The sequence below is a fragment of the Anopheles merus genome, chromosome 2L, assembly GCF_017562075.2.
Source record: "Anopheles merus strain MAF chromosome 2L, AmerM5.1, whole genome shotgun sequence".
Lineage (NCBI taxonomy): Eukaryota > Metazoa > Arthropoda > Insecta > Diptera > Culicidae > Anopheles > Anopheles merus.
Genome location: NC_054083.1, coordinates 23,924,430 through 23,945,611, shown reverse-complemented (window position 1 = coordinate 23,945,611; position 21,182 = coordinate 23,924,430). Strand labels below are relative to the sequence as shown.

The 21,182-nt window shown below is 43.4% G+C and overlaps 1 protein-coding gene and 1 non-coding gene across 2 annotated transcripts; both read right to left on the bottom strand.

The window, feature by feature from the left end:
* Positions 1 to 1,179: 1,179 nt before the first annotated feature.
* On the bottom strand, positions 1,180 to 3,488 carry LOC121593456 (insulin-like growth factor-binding protein complex acid labile subunit). The gene is made up of 2 exons (XM_041915791.1): positions 3,373 to 3,488; positions 1,180 to 3,131 (listed from the first exon to the last, which is right to left on the bottom strand). The coding sequence occupies exons 1-2, from the start codon at positions 3,396 to 3,398 to the stop codon at positions 1,844 to 1,846; spliced, it is 1,314 nt and encodes a 437-aa protein (XP_041771725.1). The 5' UTR covers positions 3,399 to 3,488; the 3' UTR covers positions 1,180 to 1,843.
* Positions 3,489 to 4,101: 613 nt separating this feature from the next.
* Trnae-cuc lies at positions 4,102 to 4,173 on the bottom strand. Its single transcript has one exon. It is a non-coding gene; the product is annotated as a tRNA-Glu (tRNA).
* Positions 4,174 to 21,182: the final 17,009 nt, after the last annotated feature.

Here is a 21,182-nt window from a genome sequence, read left to right as displayed (position 1 = left end):
TACCCAGGCAAGCAAACAAACTTCCTTTGGCTGCATTCCAAAACGGCCAAGAAACACAACGGCCTTTTACCCAACCAGGGTCCAAACCACGAACCAAACGAGAAAAAAACACAAAACACACACACACACACACACACACATTCTTTGTTTGCATTATTATCAATCTAGATATTATTCAATTTTCCCATTCTGGTCGGCCACCGCGTTTTTGGCTTTGTTTTGTTACGACCTCAACCCTTTTCCTCCTTGGACCGGGATGCTCCGGGAGCGAACCACGAGGCTTGAGTTTCGGATGCATTTGTGTAGCCCCGGCCTGACAGCTGGAAAGCCGATAAAAGGGGTACAACGGGCCACAACAAAGGGGGCAACAGGCGCAGGACATTCAACTACAGTCACCGGGGGTCAAAGCATTTGTTTTCTCTCACATGGACGAATCACGGCGAAAGAGGTTTTTTTTTCTTCATTACCTCCAAACTATATCACAAAACCCTAACCCTTCCGTGTTAGGAGCGGTTCAGCAGAGGGCATTCAGTTAGGCTGGAAGGACACGCGGAACGTGATTCCTTTTTATTCAAATTTTCTCGCAGCCCCTCGGCCGGGAGCTACCACCGAACGGAAGGGATAATTTTGTAACGCATCCTACTGGGTGGAAAACCAGTTTTCTTGACGAGGAAAACCTTTGCAATAGTACTCTTTTTTCAGCCCATCACCTTCATTTTATTCACACATTCAAACAGATTGCCAACTCGTTTAAATCGTGCTGCTATAGCCTAGAAAGAAAATATTTCCAACGAAAGGTTCACAAAGGTTTGCTTCTCACCTCGCTAGTGCAATTATTCCGTTTGATATTGTCCAACAGTGAAGACCGTGGTAGAAGTGCTCGTAAAAGTTGCTTACAAATCAGTGTTTATAAGACATTTTTCATAAAAAGTGAAAGACTTATTTGTTAGGAGATAGAAGCTGTGTTCAAATCAAGAAAACATTATCATAAAATAGTTTAAAAATGAAGAAGAAAAACATTATATTCAAGTACAAAAAAGTAAAATTAAAAAAGCTAAAAAAGTTTTGGGATGATCTGATCTGAAATGAACTGTTTTGTGTGTATCACGTTTCGGAATGACCATCTAACGTTTATTGTTTTCATAAGAACGCAATAAAAGGATTCTGATCAGCCGATAGTTATGTTTAAAGCAGTTTCGACATTTTATTCAAGCAGTTTTAGCAATTTTCTATTTTCTAAGCAAAATGTCCACTAAATTTTCCCCTTTAGCTATTAAATGTTGTCAGTACGCATCAATGTCTGCCTTCATAGTATCATCCTTTGCTATTGTGCAGTGTCTGTAAATCAACATTGTTTCCTCTTAAAGAATGCACAGTACAGTCGAAACGACATCTTACATATGTGTTTGAATCTGATCGAATCACTATTACATTCTAAAATCTAAAACTGCCTGCCAACCTAGAAGACTTTTTTGAAGATTTCAATTTTATCATAGGAATCTAATTTATTTAATTACTATTCATGAAGCGGTTGACATTAGTTGGAGAATGTTGGACTGCATATTTTACGAAACTATGAAAGTAATTCTTAACTTTACTGAATAGGTTTCCTAACAATCAAACATTGATATTTTAGAGAGAAAACTTGAGGTAAGCCCTCAATCATTTGGGACTTAGAGACAAAATTTAGTAGCAGCAACTGTATTGGGCATTTCAAAAACTATCCAAATTCAAATTCAATGGTTTTCTGAAACGTATACTCAAAACATGCTTGAAATCAAACACCAACTGCAAATCACTAACATAAACCAATCCGATCAAACTTCATTCCCACTAATGCTCCCTACGAGCAGCAAATGCCATCGATCAGATTCTCCTCCTTCCGGCAGTCGTTGCGCGTCATCGCGTACGCCGTGATCGATTCCTTCAGCTCCTTCAGCAACGGCCGGCTGTCCGCGCACCGGAACCGATTGCCCTCGAGCATGATGCGCACCATCACCGGGAACGAGTCGGCCAAATCCGTCACCGCCAACCGTTCCAGCTGGTTGCGGCGCAGATCCAGCTTCAAAATGCGCGGCACCGTCCGCAGCACGTTCAGATCGAGATGCGTGAACTGATTGTCGGCCAGATGCACGTACTTCAGGTGTGTGATCGGCGCGGTCAAACTGTTGCTTACCGATTCCAGCTGATTGCCGTCCAGCTTGAGCAGCACCAGCTTACCGAACCGGGCGGCCGACCGGAAATCGAACTCGCGAATCCGATTGAACGACAGATCGAGCGTGATCAGTTTCTCAAACACGGGCACCTCGTCCACGCTCGTCAGCTTGTTGTGAGGCAGCTTGAGCAGGATCAGCTCCGACCCATTGGTGGCGGTACTTTCCACTGTGCGGATTCCGTTCCCAATTGCTACCAACTGACGTAGGTTCGGTGGAATTCTGACCACGCTCAGCTTGTTGTAGCTCGCGTCAATCAAATCAAAGCTCCAGCGCCGCTCAAACTGTGCCACGTTGAACGTCTTCAGCGCGTTGTGCGAGACGTTTAGTGTCGTGAGTGAATGACATCCCTGGAACAACCGATCGTCAATCGAGCCCAGCCCGTTCTGCTGCAGCTCTAGCCGCTCCAGATCGGACAAATCGTCAAACACGCCGGGTTGCAGCTCGGTTAGGCTGTTGCTTCCCAGCAGCAGCGTTTTCAGCTCACGCAGCCGCTTGAACGCGGTGCTTTCGATCGTGGCGATCGCATTATCCGAAAGGTCAAGCGTTTGCAGCCGGCTGGCACCGAAGAAGGCCACATCGGGCAGATCGTGAATTTTGTTACCGCGCAGGTACAGTGATTGAAGTGTTTTTGCGTCGGCAAAGTTGCGTGACTGAATCTGCTTGATGTCGCTGCCCGTTGCGTTCAGCGATTCCAGCTTCGGGAAGGTCTGGAACATGGCCGGTGGGATGCCGGTGAGCGAGGAGCGTGCAAACTGGACGGTGGATAGGGTAGAGGGATTTGAGCTGGCAAAGGTGGTGGTTAGAATCTCGTCCGAGGACACTTTGGCACCGATCAGGCTGCAGCTCCGGTCCAGCTCCATCGTGCAGCTCAGCTGCTTAGCGAAAGTGCTTCGGGGTAGCGCAATGGCTACCATTCTGGAAGTGAAGAAATTAAGTTCTAGTTAGTACCTTTGAATAGTAGACGTAGTCGTAATGATCAATCACTGTGAAAGGTATTTGCAATGCAAATCATAACTAAAACTTCTTCAGAAACTCATCACAAATCCTTCATGCGTTATAAACTAATTTTCTGAACGATGGTAATGTACTTATCGACAGCCTAATTCTGTAAAAAACACCAACGCCAAACTTCTACGCAAATTTCCAAAATACTTACACAACAATTGCCCACAGTTTAACCATCTTGAACAGCGTTCGGAATGAAACTGACGACTTTCGTGCGGCTTTCGCTCATCTTCGACTCATCACCACAAACCGTAGTATCATTGAGCATTGATAAGGAAGTGGCCGACGTTGTTTTGCTTACCCTCAACTTTAACCCACCGGCCTGTTTGTTTGTCTGGTCAACTCTAGTGACAGAGCAAGCGTACTTTCCGCACGCAACAACATAAACAGTTCGTTTTATTTACGTTAAAGGTTTTATACGGTAAAGTCAGACGATGTCTAAGACTGCAAAGGAATGAATTATGATTCACCACAAATAGAAAACAAATAACTCTAAAAAAAAAAATAGTGTAACAAAGTGTAAATACATTCATTCGATCAATACAATTCCTATTCTTAAAATTGGATTCCATCTTCTAACCCTTATCGCATAAAATTGCATTCAGCGCGTAACGTGTGACGTTCACTTCATCATGGGAATTACCGTGCTGCGGACGAGAAGCGTTACACGAGCGTTACATAAAATCAACATTCCTTTCGAAATGTTTTGCCGACGGCAAACGTTGCGTCTGCTGTATGAGAGATGCGCTGCGCATTCGTTACGAACTAAAATTAGAAATAAAAGCGCTTGAAATAAAATTTAACCGTAAGCGAGAGAATTTAGTTTCTTGTGTAGTACTTCGCTACAGAGATATCATCATAACAAAAAACTGTTTTGCTATTCCCATACCGGGAATCGAACCCGGGCCTTCCGGGTGAGAGCCGGATATCCTAACCACTAGACAATATGGGAGGTGTTGAAATGGCAAGGCTTGCTTGCTGTTTTGTACATTACATCTATACCAACCGAAAATGATTAATTTTTTTTAAATACCGAATAAAACTGCATTGATATTCACAGCCAATGATAAGTAAAGTATTTCTTCTATAATTAACTACATTTTTCTTCATTCGACATGGCACTTCTGTACAACCTCATCAGGCGCGGTGTGTTACAATCAATTACGCTCTCGTTTGACGAACACTAATAGAAACAAATGATGCCCAAATAGATGAAGCTATCTGTGCCAACCCTCATCTCGCGACGTCCCACCACCTCATTAAACGCGACGGTACAACAACGTCCTCCCAGTTCCCCGTCCCAAGCTTCAACCTAATGAGACTAATTAATCACCAACCAACGGCACGCAAACCTGCACCCATTCGCACCTCTCGTACGGGTTTCCTTGTTTTTACTCACAATTTTACAGAGACATTCCACACGATCCGGGCTTCACGCTATTTTTCCACGCTGCTTTAACAAAACCGCCCATCGGAATAAATCAAACGCGTTCGTCTAGGTTCCAACCCCGGGCGCCGGTGCACCCAGCACTTACTCCGTCAATCAAAAGCCCATCAAACGCGGGCAGCAACAGGGACCGCATCACATTTGACCCTCGGAAAAGGAGAACCTCCGTTTTTTTGGGGGTTTGTAGCCATCAGTTCACCAAGAGAAGAAAAAAACACATTCTTGCGTCAGCTGAAACGCATATCGTCCAGAACGACCGGTACGTTCTTGGTGATTTTGTTTTGGGGGGTCCCAAAAGCACCACAAAACCAATATCGTGACAGGCAGAAGGTGCGTTGGCCGCCTTAACGGGTGATCCCCGTGTCCATTCCCGTCGCCTGCCGTCGGGCCGTCAGCGGCAGCGGTCACCATAAACATCCACTTTAATAATCGTTATTTGAAAACATTTATTATAAACTGCTTAATTACAGAGAGCTTCAAGCTGTTGCTGGCGCGAAGGTGCCTTCCCCGTTGCGATGCAAGTGTGTGCGGACTGACGTTGGCCCGCGCCACGTCCGACAGGACACGGGACAGGCGTGTGCAATTTGTTTCGCCGTTTTTTTTGCGAAGGTTATACCAGCCAAAACAGAAGGCTGCGTGCGCGTGGAATGGTGAAATGGTTAAGCGTGCAAAAAAGCAGAAAGGAAAACCCCCATCACTAACTGGATGGTTAGCCACCTGGAAGCACTTGAAGATCGCGCACCGGTAGTTTGGGTTCGCTTAATCCTGTGGTGCCTGGTGGTGAAAAGGGAAGAAGCGATTTTTGTTTTTATTTGGCAAAGGAAGAGTAGCGATGTTAGTGGAAAGGTGTTTTATTCTGTGTTATACCGTTAAGCGTTTCACGTTATTGTGGCATTAAAAATGTTTAACAGGGCGTTTGGGGCAAACGGATTATTATGAGATGAGGTACAGATGGTCTCTGTTTACAAATAAATTCACTGCTGAATGTTCTCCCTGACAAAAAGGCTGTATTGGCGATGTTTAAATAATAATAAGGAAAAAGAATAATGAACAGAACTACGATGTTTAATCCGAAAATACAATTAGTAAATTATTAAATCATGTTCACTTATATCTCTTCATGTTCACTTATATCTCTAATCCAGTTTGCAAGCTCGCGGTGTAGTACCTTTCGAAAGTGAGAATTACAAAAACAGTTAATATTTGTATCCAATTTGTGCGTTGTCCACAATTGTGAAACATCAAAATTTTATTGATTGTTTTGTCATTAAAATGTTTCTTAAAATATCAAATTTTACAACTCAGTTGTTGCAAATCGCAAATGCCACCCATCAAGCCATTTCAAAAGGGAATCACAATCGAATCCCTTTCGATTTCATTCAACAAACATCCGTTGGTTGACAGGACCAAACCTCCTATTTTTAATTAAATTGCATTGGGTGTGCGTCCGTTGAGCTAATGCGAAATTTAATTACATTGCTCGTATGCTCTGTATCATGCCGAATCAAGAACAAGCGTGTGAATCAATAAGTCAATCAATTTATTTTTTAAAAATCAGCTTCATTTCCAGGCCAGTGCACAAACGGCAGCAAATTAAAAGAGCCAATGATAAATGCGTAATGATCAGCTCGCTTTTTATTTGCTTAAAATTATTTAAACCATGCTGAAAGTGCTGCTAGAGTTTTGCATTCGTCTATTGATTGCTCTGACTAGATCAAACACCACGGAAGTGTTTAATTGGATTTTGTGGACATTGCTGCTTGCCACGTTTGCATAAATCTCCTGAATTATATAGGAACCTCATTAGCATTAAGTTTTGTGTTGTCGGATTGTTTCTGTTTTCAAAAACGCCATATTATCTTACCATTGAAATTCAACTCCACCTTTACAGGCACTAGCTGCAAGGGTTAATAGTGTCATGAATTATTTTTAGCACCTGACCACACGTCCAAACAACACACCAAACCTCCCTTTCTGGCTTGTGCAACATTGTGTGTATGTGTGCGTGTACATGTATTCACCCTGTTCACCCTGCAGGACCTGACCCACCGATTGACTGCAATATATCCCATCATCATCATCATCATCATCATCCAAGTCGTCGTTGTTGGTCGTGCTGCCATAAACTTTATACGATCACCTACATCCGCTCGGATACGTACCAACGATCGTTTACATACACCAGTTCCTCGCCAACAACCTCGTTCGTACCGCACTTAGTCAACAGCCACCCACCCAGCTCGCCTTTCCAGTCGCACTTTACGACCCACAGATGGCAGCCGCTTTATGAATGAACGCATGCAGCCCGGCCCAGTAATGACCACCACGCGCATCAGCGCGAGAGGGCGTATGTAATTTTGTCGAGTCGAGTCGTCCGATGCCGTCCCATGCGCAGCCTCTCGTTGGGATTGGTATTTTTGATTGGTTTTGCTAAGGGCTAGGGTTTCATCGTGGCATCGCATTTAACCATTGCAACACACCACAACCATAAGGGCCGGATCCGCAAGGTTCGTCATTGTCGCGCGTGTACAAGTCACCACGCTCGACTAGCGGTGTTAGCGTGTGTCATAACGTTCGGTGAAATTGATTCGAGACGCAGCAAGATAACCAAGCAATTAAGGCAAAACTTTAGTTTTCGATCATACGAGCCTGGTCATTCTGTGGTTGCGGGACAATTTTGTTTTACCACTGCTCTGTGGCATCAGGCGGTTTGTTACTCTGAGATTTTGCATGAGCATTGCACCAGACAATACATTTAATAGACATTTTGCTATTATATTACAAAATACCAATCCTTTCCATCTTTAATTGAAAAACATTTGAAAAGCAATCACTTCTAGTCACCGCTCTGAAATCGTTCCTTTAATCAATTCAACCCACTGATTTATCTCCAATGGCCTTAATCCAATGAAAAATACTTCCGCAGCGGTTTACCTTTAATCTGCACCGTCCTAAACCCCCTCACAGCGCAATTACTGCTGAGTGCCTGCAGTAAACGAGCGGGATTTTCCTGCTCAAAAAAGAGGGAACCTCGAAGGGAAATTCACGTGTGGGAGTAAACGATCCATCGAACGCTCATCGAACTGCGGCGCACAATCACCAACCGATTCGTTCACCGCTGCCGTCGGTTCCAAAACGGCAAACGGTGCAGTAAGCTGATGATGACGATAATTTGTTGTCTATGTACATGTGTTTTGAATTATCGCAATCGTTTAGCAAGAGTGCTAGCCCCTACCGAGCCTGCATGCACCGCCGAAGAGACCCTTTCTAATTCGCGAACACCGACTCGTCCGAAGTCGCAAACGATTACGGCTCTTCACTTGATCAACGCGCACTAAACCAACCATTGCGCAAAGAAGGCAATGAAACCGCTGGGCGCGCGGGAAGATGCATCAGTGAGGCTTTATGTTTTCTTATAAACCATCGTTGGGTAAGGCACGGGTCAGGCAAAAGGTTAAACTACAATCTGCGGTCCCAGAGTGTCGTCCGACGGTTCCGTCGGGTGGGTGGCTCCCCAAGTGCCTGCGTCTAGAAGGTGGAGTCGAGCGGCATTCCGAGAGGCCACACTCGATCACCCGAACGCTGATAGTGGAAATGTGGAAAGCGGTATTAACACCTGCGATAAGGTCCGAGCGGCGGTGCAGGGCTTTGCTGTCGAGTTTTTCACATGCACATTCCTGACCCCTTGCGACCGGGAAGCACATTCATTTGGCCCGTTCGCATGCGGAGAATGGATGTAATTAAAGGTGAATTAAGCATCCACTCCGGTGCTGAGGTGTATAAGTTTATCTTGGGTGAAAAGTTATGAATTTCCTTTTACTCGGTGTGTTGCTGGTGGTGGCTTTTGAATTGTAAAGGTGACTGAAGCAACTATTGTTTATGTTATAGTTTCTAGGGAATTACGAAAACATCTAAAAATGTAAAAAAGGCTGTTAAAATTAAAATAAATATTAACGGTCAACTCGATGGCACAGTGGTGTTTTCCCGAAATTCCCGAACGTGGCAAAGGTTACGATCTTTAGCCATTCTTTCACCGATCTCCCAATCAAGCGACTGAATTTTTAGCTACAATAAACTAACGTTGCTTAAAAAACGCTTGTGTATCTCATATTTATTGTACATACGGGTGAAAGAAAGAATTATGTTGATAACGTCTCAACAAAGGCCATAGCGAGTGTAATAATTGAACTGAAAAATAACAGTAATAATAACAAATCTATCAATTTATACTAAAGAAGAAAGGTAATTTAAGAATTATAATAAAATGGTATATGGAACAGAATAGTTGGAACAGTTTGTGGTGTACGTTTTTCATGAGATTATAGATGTAAGCATCACTCTCTATTGTTTCAGTGAACCAATATTACAAATGATGTTCACATATAACACACTAGGAATGCAAATTAAGTTTTTAAGTCACATTTAATTCACCCGTTAATTTTTTAAGACTATTATTTTGCTCATATTTTAATGCCATTTGTAGCTACTTATGTATTTATTTCTTTCGTTCTTTTCAATCAGTGCTGGAAAAGATTTGTTCAGCTTCAAGATTCCTTAATCCTAAGAAGGTTTTTGTATTTTGTTTCGAATGCTTAATTTTGCAAAAAGACTAATACGTAATAGTAACATAATAATAATCATGATACTTATTGTACTAAACATGTTTTTTTTTTTCGATACAAACCACCGTAAACTGCCATCTTCTGTACAAAAGTATCAAATCAAGCCTCAAGAACATTCTTGTCACAATATATGAATTTCTTCAAAATTTCGAATGTATTTTATTGTACAGTGGGATTGTAGAGTAGCTTGGAGAGTCTTTCAAGTGCATTGTATTGCAAATTTGTTATTAAAGCACTTCAAATCTTTTTAAATGTGATTAAGACAATTTTGTTTCACTCTCAAATTGTAGTCAAAATACACCCCTTAATGCACCTGTAAATCAAAACCGACATAAACAATGTAACATAAATACAAAAATCTTCCTGAACATGAAACGACGAACCCCGAAAAATAAAGGAATAACCAACTACCATTACCGTTCGCCACAGCACACACACATGCGATCACTTCATCATTACTCCCGTCGCACGTATGCTGATTACATACACGCTCCCGCGTACCGTGAACCTTATTATCATAAACCGTTAGCCCGTTATCATTGCTAATGCGTTCGCTTTACGGCTCCGTCACGATCACACTTCGAAAGCCCCGGCCAATGTGTTGGCTGTCGTGGGCCCGGTTGCTGCCTCGGTTCTGCCGGGGTGAAACGACATAATGAAAGGTCCTTTCCATTTTTTTTTGCCTCGGATGCGCTTCCTCCCCTTTGTTGCGTGGCGTGCACAGCGCAACGTGTCAATAATTCGTTTGCCGTGGCGAAAATAATAAAATCGAGCCAGAGCTTTTCAGAAGGTCATTTCTGTGCACAATGCAAGGTGAACGGTGCACACTCTGCTATGCCATCCCATTCCCCCCCCCATTCACCCTTTTTCACGGTAGCAGCATGATTGATGACGGACAGAAAACATCATTTCGATTCGACCCCACCAAAAGGAGGTGCTCGGGAATGGCTGCGGCACTGCCCGTGCAAAAGTTTCTACTTGCTGCACTCCATAATCGATAATGGGAAAGTGATAAGAAACCAATGGTAAGAGTTTTGCTTTTCTTATTGCGAGTGATTGTGTGTTCTTTCTTTGGAGGGTTTTTTGTTGTTGTTATTATCATCCTTCACACCAGAAGAGAGCGAGAGACCCACAAAGCGAGATGATAAATTAACTCACGAATCCAATAAAAGTGTTCGCAAAAACAAGGGATGCAGGGGAGCCACAGCACAAAATCTGGAACTCATCTTACGTACGTATTTCCAAAAAAATCCTCCGGACAATTGTTCCCACTGCCGCGAAATACCACCGGGAATGCACGCACCAGGCTATTAATCGATCCACTTTGTCGATGATTGCAAAATTGTCATGTCAGCCCGGATGGCTCATGCTTCCTTTTTTATTGTTTTCTTTGAAGATGAGAGCCACTTTTGGCCGTGTTGCCACTCTTTCCTATTCCCCGAAGGATTTCTAGTGAGATCTCGTCATGGCGCCCGTTGCTCCTGAGCCAAGCACGCCCAAAGTAGGTCATTGAAATTCTGTACTTTATTTCCGCCCGAACCTGTTCTGCTGTGCCATTCTCCTTCGCTGCCGTACCATCCTGGCCTGTCCGGCTGAGGTCCAGTACAATTTGATCTCATCATGTTTCATACCCGCTCGTCCCAAACACACCCCATTCGGTGCCATCCGCACTTGTGTTCGGCGCCAGTTGCGTTCGATTGCCGGTTCGAAATCCTTCTGCCCTAAAGCGACGAGGTAAGCGGGGAAAAAAATCAATTACATGTATCATGTTTCGATGAAATTATGATTGCTGTCGATTCTTATTTATCGCTTTGCGTTCCTCTCCCCTCGTTGCTTCCATACTCTGCCTATTTCCAACTCGAACGAGAGTCCAATTACGCATCCCAAAAACGGCGACATTTAGCTCCACGTTCCTGGCGTTCGGCTGAGACGCTCCCCGGCCGTACCAGGAACGATTATGGCAGATTGTTGGCTGTATGCGTGCGTTTGTGCGGACGGGTTGGTATGCCGTGATCTGGTGGCTTAATTTGCAACGGTCAGCGTTTATGTCGCAGTATGACGAAGAGAGATTTATTTTTATGTCATGTCACGTCATGTCCTATTTCCCATTTACAGATTTGCTCACATTTGTTTCATCTTTTGGGATTATTAAAAAAAAAAAACATTATAATTAGTTTAAAATGTAATTTCTTGTTTTAGTATTCAAGAGAGACCGATTCTGCCAAATTAATTATATTCATTTAAATTGATTTTATATTTAATCTTCATTACCTAGTTTTGCAATTACCTTACTTATTTTGTTCGGTTTCCACTGAATATATATCAGGTATCATTATACATTGCTGAGTTTGTGTTGTACTTTGAATATTAATTCCTTTCATATCTACCCCTTTTTATATTTGACCTTTCTACATTCCCTTCATGCCAAAAACGCTCTAATCCAACCGTACCGCTACATCCAACGGGAGGTCTTGGGCTGATTCATTAGGTTAACCTGCGACCGGCATGACCCCGCACAATGACGGTGTCATCAGCGATCAGCGACGAACGGTCGACGAAAACGACGTCTTAGTCCACCTCACATGTGGACCTACCCCTTTGCTAGGTTGAGCCGTCGTGGGGTTGATTCAATTGACACCATTTTCGTTCACCGCACACAGTCCATCTCGCGTGCAGCATGGATTTTCCTTGCTAGTGTACCTGCGACCCAACCAGACGATCGTACACCAACCGATCCTTACCGAACGGACGGAGACGGTACTGGGAAACGAAGCAACGCTGACAGCGCATGTTGTACATTCGCGCGCGCACAGAGATCCCGCGCACAAGAGGTCATCTCGGCCGGTGACGGTTTCATTTATTATTCCGAACCTTCATGTCGTTCCCCAGACCCAGTGCGGATGTGTTCGCGATGCACACATGCACTTTACCCGATGCTGCATTTGTCTTTCGCAACCGTGGCCAGCTCTTTCTCAGACGGCGTTCTCTTCCGCTAAACGGTACCGACTGGTAGAGATCTTGCGCGCGTATGTTTTTATGCCCTTTCTGAACCATTCAAACGACGACGACCAAGCGCTGGCAAAGGATCGGGTCAGGTGGATTCGTAAATCATGTGCAGGCACACAGCGCAAAACACACTCACCCTGGCCGTCGTCGCCGTAATAAAGTTGTGCAACATGTCGATGGACATGGTTTGATCTTGTAGCTTATACGGCGTTCCGTACCGTTCCCGTACACATTAACCGACCGCAAAAAACGGGGGATGTTAGTCCGACTGTGGATTTGCTTTTTTGTTTGCTCGAAATGGGACGTATGAGCTTTGCAAAGCTTCACAGCAAAACTGAAGTCAATTAAGGAATTGTTTGCAGATCGTTAGCTCTCTGCATTTTAATAGCCTAATTTAATGAATTAATTTCGCTTATGAAGATCTGTCGCTTATTAACCGGTGGAACCCAGTTAGAGTAATTTTTATCCGAAATTATTGTCATTAATAAAGTTTTTTTGTTGGGCGAAATTAGCAAAGATACGGTGATAAGGGGAATACGAATTAAGCTATAATTTACAATTCATTACAAGAATGTACAATCACTATAATAAGATTACAATAACATCTGCCAGGTTTGGAGTGTCCTCGTACTTTCAACGATAAGTACAGTTTCGCGGTCTTACATCGCATCTGTGTTAGTAGGCAATGAAATTGAGCAATTAATAATGAGCAATAGTAAAAGCTCTATAACAAATGTGGAAGATTACAAAAGACATTTGTGGATCTTGTGGAGCTTGTATTTTGGAGGTCAAAGTGTAAAATTCGGACATCCAAATTTGATCTATTTTGCTTCAATTCCATCAATAGTTGAATAACAGATGACGTCTAATTTCCTTCGCAAGGTCAATCAGAAGACAGAAACCATTGAGTAAAAGTGCAAGCTCAATTCATGCTCAAGATGAACGAGAACGACACCTTTTGCTATTAGAATAAGGTGTCTATGGTATTTCAAAGATAAACGTTCAGTAGCTGGCTTTTGACAAGGTGGATGGAAAAAGTCGCTCAGAGCCTTTCAAACAGTTCGGTAAGTTTGAGCTGAGTTTGAATGATTTTGCGATTTACAAATGCGATATTCAGGTAGACTTGAAGTCACTTATGCTGCTCGTGGCAGATTCATTCAAGACTCGTTCACAGACCTCAAATTTACGGCACATTTTCTTTACAGATGAACTTAAAATGTTTTATTATATACCATGAAAACGGAAAGTTGCAATTAAAATACATTAAACTGCTTGAATTTTCAATGTCTTTCGATAAGTGTTAATTGTACCCAAAATGAATAGAAAATCCTAGTGTTAAATTGATAGCAATAACATAACATTTGAACGAAGCTTCCATGTTTCAATGCATCTACCGATTAGATAAGAATATGAAAGAAAGCCTTATTTTTATGATCGATGTAATTATCAAAGGATCAGCACAAAACCAAAACAAATCACTGAAACAAATGCCAAAATACATATTCCAGCTGGGCCAATGTCCTTCCCTTTGTCCAGTCTATTGATACATATTTTATTCCTTACTGAAACAGCTTTATCCAAAAGTCATAATTTCCAACAATGCAAAACCATTATCATTAAATCCCAATTGTAAACAATCCATTCATTTGGCAAATCAAACATGTCCCCTTTGTACATTGATTTTTTTGAAAATCAAACCCATACAAACCGCTAACATGTGGTACGCAGCAAACCGGCTTTCAAAGCCACAGAGACACACAATGTGCTGCCAAACAGGCGTTTGCATACCATTGTTCCATTTGAGCGAAACCGTTTAAACGTTGCAGTAACAAAAAAAACACACGAAACATGAATCCATCGCGCTCCTTTCATAAATCAGAAACGAAGCAAAACAGACAGCCAACTTGTCAAACAAAAATTTCACCCGGACACCAAAAACAAAAAGCAAACCCGCAGCCTCATCTGGCCGGACAGCCTGTGATTCTGGCCCTCCCTGTGCCCTTCCTCACAGCAGTGCCACACACTAAATTAAGTGCATGTTGGCTGCGTGTGTTTGTGTGTGTCTGCACCATACCAAACACTCACCATAGAGGGTTACAGTCTGGTCGCATCCCCATAATTTTCATGTCGAAAGTATGCCCTTCCAACCCCTGGACTCTTTTTTAGAGAAGAATTGCTTTCGGGATCTCTCTCTCTCTCTCTCTCTCTCTCTCTCTCTCTCTTCTCTTTCTATTTCTCTTTTTGCGAAGAATGCGTTTCCAAGGAAAAGTAAAGGACGTCAACTTTTCTCATCTCCTCAGTGTTACCGGTTGCAGGGTGCAATGTGCAATGTCGACAAGACCCAACTGGCTGCATCATTCACGCATGCAAGAGCGTTCTGTGGCTGTATGTGTGATGCGAATAAAGAAAGAGAAATGCAATCTCATCATATTTCCGCACCGAAACTGCAACCACTTGCCGAACAAGAATATGCCCCGCATCCATCCGGGTGGTCATGACGGTATCCAGCCATGCCAAGAACAAAAAAAAACACACACACACACACATTCCGTATCACAACCGTGCCGGCAGGAAGGTCAATTCGCGGAAGCCACCGTCCGCCACGGTACGCATCAGGGTGGGTAGGTGGGTGAAGTTAATTAGTTTGATATTGGCCAAAGGTTTTTCCGTCCGACTCCGTTCGTTGGCCTCGGACCCGGAGTTTGAGTTTTGCTTCATTTTGTTATTCCTTCACCCCCCCCCCCCGCCCCCTACCTATCCGTACCACCGTTATTTCGCAGTTATAATAATGATATCAGCTGTAACACAATAATGAAAAGCACATCCGTCGATAATGATTTCTCGCAATCACCTTCCCGCGGGCTGCCAGCCTTCTCCCAAGCTCAGAGCCGAGTTTCGGGTCTCGAGTGAAGATTGCATGCCCGCCACTCCTTACGCGGGCGCGATCGGGCACTGGCGGTGGTCGTCCGGCATCCACATTTTCTACGTATTTCGCGGCAGAAAGAAAGCAAACCCGTACGCCGAAAAAAAACACACATACACAAAAACGAGGAGTTTTTACTTTACAAAACATTAATTAAGTAAATGTAACTCAACTGTAACCATCAAGATTAATGCCGCTCTTCCTTTTCCACGTCCCACGTACAGTTGCGATCACGCTGTGTGCGATCGCCTTTGTGTGTGTGTGTGTGTGTGTGTGTGTGTGTGTGTGTGTGTGTGTGTGTGTGTGTGTGTTTCTCTTGGGAGCGTTCCTTTTTGTTGCGGCTGTCTCCCCCGGCGCATCAGGGCTATAAAATGGGTTTTACAGTTTGATGAAATTAATTACCCGAGCGATAACACTTTGCAGAAATTGTTTCATTGGAAAACCATCGCGCGCCGGCCCGGGCCGCGCCCGGGTGACGTGGTGGAACGCTTATGCGAATAATAAAATAATTAGATTCCATGTAATAATTACTGTCGGCTGGGTTTTTTTTGTGTTTGGTTTCTTTTCTTCCTTTTTTTGCTGATTGAATCATTGATGTGTGGCCAATGCCAGACAAAGAGGTTGCAGTTTTTGTCAGTCAATTTTGTTTGCTTTAAAATTTAAATTTAAGTACCATCATGTCAACTGTTTTGAAAGGGGCATGCTTCTCGCTAAGACTCTTTCTGCATTTTAAACAAGAAATAGATCGAGCCTTACTAACAAAAAGGTAAAACATAAAATGTACAAATTTCAACAGCAACACAAAAAAAATAACAAACGAACCACTCAGCATGACTTTACACGATTACCAATGTGCTCGCACCACTATCTGATCCAAACGGCCTAACGAAGTTGTATGCATTTAATTACTGTTGGCATGCAAATTCACTCGCCGACCATCTAGCATGGACAATCTAAGAAGCATGGGTTCCGTTTTTTGTTTGTAGCACAATAAATAAACAGTTAAGCGCTACCGCGAATCATCCATGCACACCATGTTGCAGCCTAAACACATATGGCACGGGCACGGACAAAAGTCACCGAATCCGGCCTCCCGTCACTGCAAAAGGCCATGAAGCCCTCGCGGGACGTGAATCTTAAAAGTGGGTCTCGCCACCAGTCACGCTCAGTCACGCTTTTGGCTCACTTTACCGAACTCCAGACAGCCAGCGGATTAGCCAGGCAGGCAGCAGGCCCTTTCGGATCCTTGGGAATGGGTGCCGTGTGTCAAGCAAATTATCTAAGCTCTCGCAGGCAGCAGCAGCAGCAGCAGCACTCGATGGCAGAGCATAATTGAATCTGATATTGATATATCCTGCACAATTTATCCTCCCGACACCTTCATAGAGGGAGCCGCCGGGCCGCCGGTCGCCCGAGATAGTGGTGGGCAGATTTCGGTGGCCCGCCGTGGCACTGGAACACCGTGTGTGTGTGTGTGTGTTAGTTTTAATTCGACTGTTCCACTGTTTACCTTAATCCACCACCACCGTCCCTTCCCCACAGATCACGTCACATTTGCGCAACATTAGCAAAGTACACATCGGCACACTGGGGCGCGAGTGTTTTTTTAGGGACTTTAGTTTAGCTTGCTACCTTGCCAGACCTACGAGATGGTGGGTCGACTTCGACTCCCGCGGGCGTGATGGAACGAAAATGATCACGAATTCATACGCTGGAATTGCCGTCGGGCCGCGTGCGAATACTGCGAGCAAAAGTGTGCAACCAGCAACGGACCCACGTGTTGGCAGATCGTGAGCAAGCGTTTAGCATAGAGGTGATGTGCATTATGAATCGGAACCGACACCGAAACGCGGGTTCGCGAAATGTCAGATTTAATGAAGAGCAGCGTGCGAGTTGACACACACACACGGGTTGGTGGAGGGTTATTGGTTTTGCTTTGGGAGTACATTTGTGCTACGGATTGGAGGACAAGAAAACCGTTGTAATGTATCAAAGTTTTATGATTTTATTTGGCCACTTCTAGTACGTTCCCTTTCGCACTACCTACTGTCAAGCGCTTTGGCTAATCTAATCAAAACTCTCGGAACTCGAGGAGGAAGGTAGCTAACAGGGGTATTAAAAGGTGCGAACGGGCGTTTTGGGTGGCGAAAGGAGCGCCGGTAATGAAGCAAACATCGAATAATGCCGCACAGTGCACATGTTTGCATTCATAGCACAATGATCGTGTGTGTTTTGGAGTCTGTGTGTTTGTATAATCATTCAAACATTTGGCGTGCATTACCGTAGCCCTTTATACCTTTATACCTTTCGGCCGACACGCCGCACGCCGACGGTTGGAAGCGATCCGATGTGTTGCAGCATCCGCGAAACCGTACGTGATTACTTTGGATTATTTTGTTGGCAGGGACAAGAAGACGAAAAAACTTATAAAGCAGCTGTCGGCAAACATTTGAGACAAAGGGTCAAATTTAGTAAATGGCCAGGAGAATGCGGTTTTTCTATTATTGTGCTTTAATTTTTACATTATAAAATTTTAGAGACAAAATAATTGGGTAATGATATCAAGCAATGCGATTGGTATTATTGCTGTCTTCCTATAATTGTATCATCCAAGCATGGTTCAACATTAATAATACCTACTTAAAAACTAATTGTATCCTTTAATCATTTGAGGATCGCTATAAGAAGGGCAATAGTGTGATAAGTCAAAAAATAACAAAGCAAGAACAATATCGCTTCATGATCATCTTAACCTTAAAAATATTAAGGCTATTCTAGAGATGATACAAAAGTGTTATTGGCGGAAAAATTATCGTGGCAAACGTGCAATAATAAAAATGGTTTATGGACAAGTAATGCCAAGTCAGATACATTGATTGATGATTCCTTATGAACAATTTTAGCACTTTGACTCGTAAACAGCATCAGCGTGAAATCGTCGTTCTCGTTAAAATAACAGGGTTTTATTATATAAAGTATGTACATGCTTCTTACATCTTTCTGCTCCAAAGCATTCCACAAAACGTATGCTTTCTTCAAGATTAACATGAATGAGAATAGAAGTGCGAAAAAAATAAATATTCATAATGGTTACAGCATCATACATAAATGACATAAATGATGCTTCAGAAATCATAACAAAATAAGAAAAAATTATCGAACTTGTCAAACATATCAATACATTTATATAGCTATACATCTGTAGCAGGGGCCACCAAACTTTTCAGTTCGCAGGCCGCATTACTTCACAAATAACGTTGTTGAAGGCCATTTTGACATTAGCTTTAGAATGAGTGATAGCTCAAATCTTGTTTTTAATAAGAAAATACTTACTGAATATATCTATGTCTATAGCTTTCTTTGAACAAATGTCAATTTTCGTCTATCAAAAGTAAAAAAAATATTTTTGATAAATTGGTGAACAATTTAAACTATTTATTTTAACCTCTATCAAGTCGCTGCGGGCCGCATTACAGGCTATTAAGGGCCGTATGCGGCCCGCGGGCCGTAGTTTGGAGACCCCTGGTCTACAGCAATAAAAATAAAACAATAAAAATCATATACATAAAGCAAAAAGGGGAAAAAACTCCACGAACTATCTAACAAAAATATATGAATATTGAAAACAGAATCATATAAATATATCTAAATACATAAAACAGTAAAAAATCACACTAAAAATAAGAAAAATACTACACTGAAAACTTATAAATGACGAAAAAAGCAATTCGATGCTTTGGTTGGCAAAGAATACAATGACTTAAAACATCAAACTTATGAATTAAAAGAAAAACAGCAAATAACTTCGAAGGCAATAGTATAACCAAATTTTTACTGAATGAATAAATAAAACAAAACTCAAGCAACTAAATATTGAACAATTTTAAAAATTTTTAAAATATTAAAACTGTATAAATTTAAGATAGGCACGGGCTTTTCACAAAAATTGCGCACAGTAAAGACAGCTCACCTCGTCCTCAACGACTCACTTCGGTTTAAATAAATTCATCTACTTAATGCGAACATGAAATGCTCATCGGCAGTACCAATTACAACACGTACTCAAAAATTACAAGATGTACGGAATATTTCATATATTTAATGAAAGCCATCAACGAGACCATACCAGCCCTTTATAAATGCGATCCACAAATGATCCTTCAAACAGGCGAACAAGCCCATCCCGTAGAGGAAGAAAAACAAAGTGAAGTAAACATAATGCAATGACTAATTTGTGGTGCAACGTTAACAGTTCTATTAATAATGAAATAATTTCAACAAACTAACTCAAAAAAAAAACAGCCAGCTCTGCCTGTCTATTTCGTTCCGGTTGTTCATTTATCTGACTGCACTGTGGCACCGTTCAATCGCGTGCACGGCGCATTTGATGGCGATGTACAAATTATCATAACAACGGTACCGAAAATAGATGCAGTAGCACACGTCAGCAACGACACATCGTTACAAGTGTTTGCTGACTGTTGTTTTCTTACTTGTTGCAATGAAGAAAAATGCTTTTTTGTTTCGGTGAAGAAAGGAAGCACTTACGCAGCAGACATCGACAGGTCCTGCGCACTGGAACCTTGGAATAAGGCGCACCCGACACCTGACACGTTGTCCTGCTGTGCGACGATCCAGTCTGCCCGGCGCTACGGCGCAAGACTTGCGCAGGAGCAAGTGCAAAACGAAACGCAACCATACGGCAGTTGGTGTTAGCCGTTGGTCGTTGAGTGTGCGTTTTTTATATATTTGTTGAATGAATTTTTAATTTGATTTTGCCACGTTTGCGAGCGAGTCTGCCGGCGGAGCGATTGCGAAGTAATACACATCCGCAAACACACCACCAAAGCGGACGTCCGGTTCGGGTAAGGACGAGGCGAATTCCGTGCAGAAAAGTAAAAGTGAAACAAACGTAGCGAACGAACGCCCGGCGGCAGAATGGTTACGCAAACGGGTTCGCCTGCTGCCCGAGCGAAATCATCCGAGCCACCGAATGGCAGAAGGCGATTCGGCCCAAATCTCTCGCAGCAACAAGAGAAGCACCAAACATGCACAAAAGCAGATCTGGACCAGCTGGGCAACGTGTAGACAGCAGTGCCGTCGTGCCACCCGTCAACCCGTCGGTCACTGGCACCGATGGGGTCGATCATTATCGGAACCGGACACATCGGCCGGCCTCCTTCATTATCGGGCCGAAATCGTCGGGCCCCAGCACCAGATGAAACCGTTGCATGGCGGCATGAATATAATTCCACTAAATGCAGCCAGCCGAGAAAGCATCTCATTTTGTCCAACCAACCCCCGTGGGAGGGAGTTTTCCACCTTCCTCGCTTCCCTTGCGACAGCTCACTTATCGGATGGTTTTCTTTCTGCACGGTGCCACGGATGATTGAGAGATGATTGAACGGTCCGGGTCCTGTGTGGGATGGACAAATTGCTAAGTCCTGCCAGATCTTGGGTCGGGTTTCTCGCTTGCAGCTCTAAGCGTTGTTGGGATAGAACTCTCTCTCTCTCTCTCTCTCTCTCTCTTTCTCTCTCTCTCTCTCATTCTCTTTCTCTTTCTCTCTCTCTCTCTCTCTCTCTCTCTCTCTCTCTCTCTCTCTCTCTCCTTCGCTCCCTACCGTTCAATCGCGAACTGATCGCATGATCCTGCATCGTACTGCCAAACATCACAGTACGCCACGGACGCGCTTACATTTTGACGAGCCCTGTGGGCCTTTAATTTCGCCTGCCGTTGCTTCGAAACTCCCGCTGTACGAGACAACTACACTTGGCAAACTCCTCGTGCAGGCAAGCGGACAACCTCACCATCTTTCCGGGCCTCTAAAAAACAACACAGTGGCCACTCCCAGGAGGTGCCGAGCGCTGGAACCTGTCACGCCATCACGATTAAGCGGTCCGAGCCAGTGAGGGGTGGAGATAAACGTTTAGCCGCTATTCGAAAAGCCCTACCCCGCACAAAG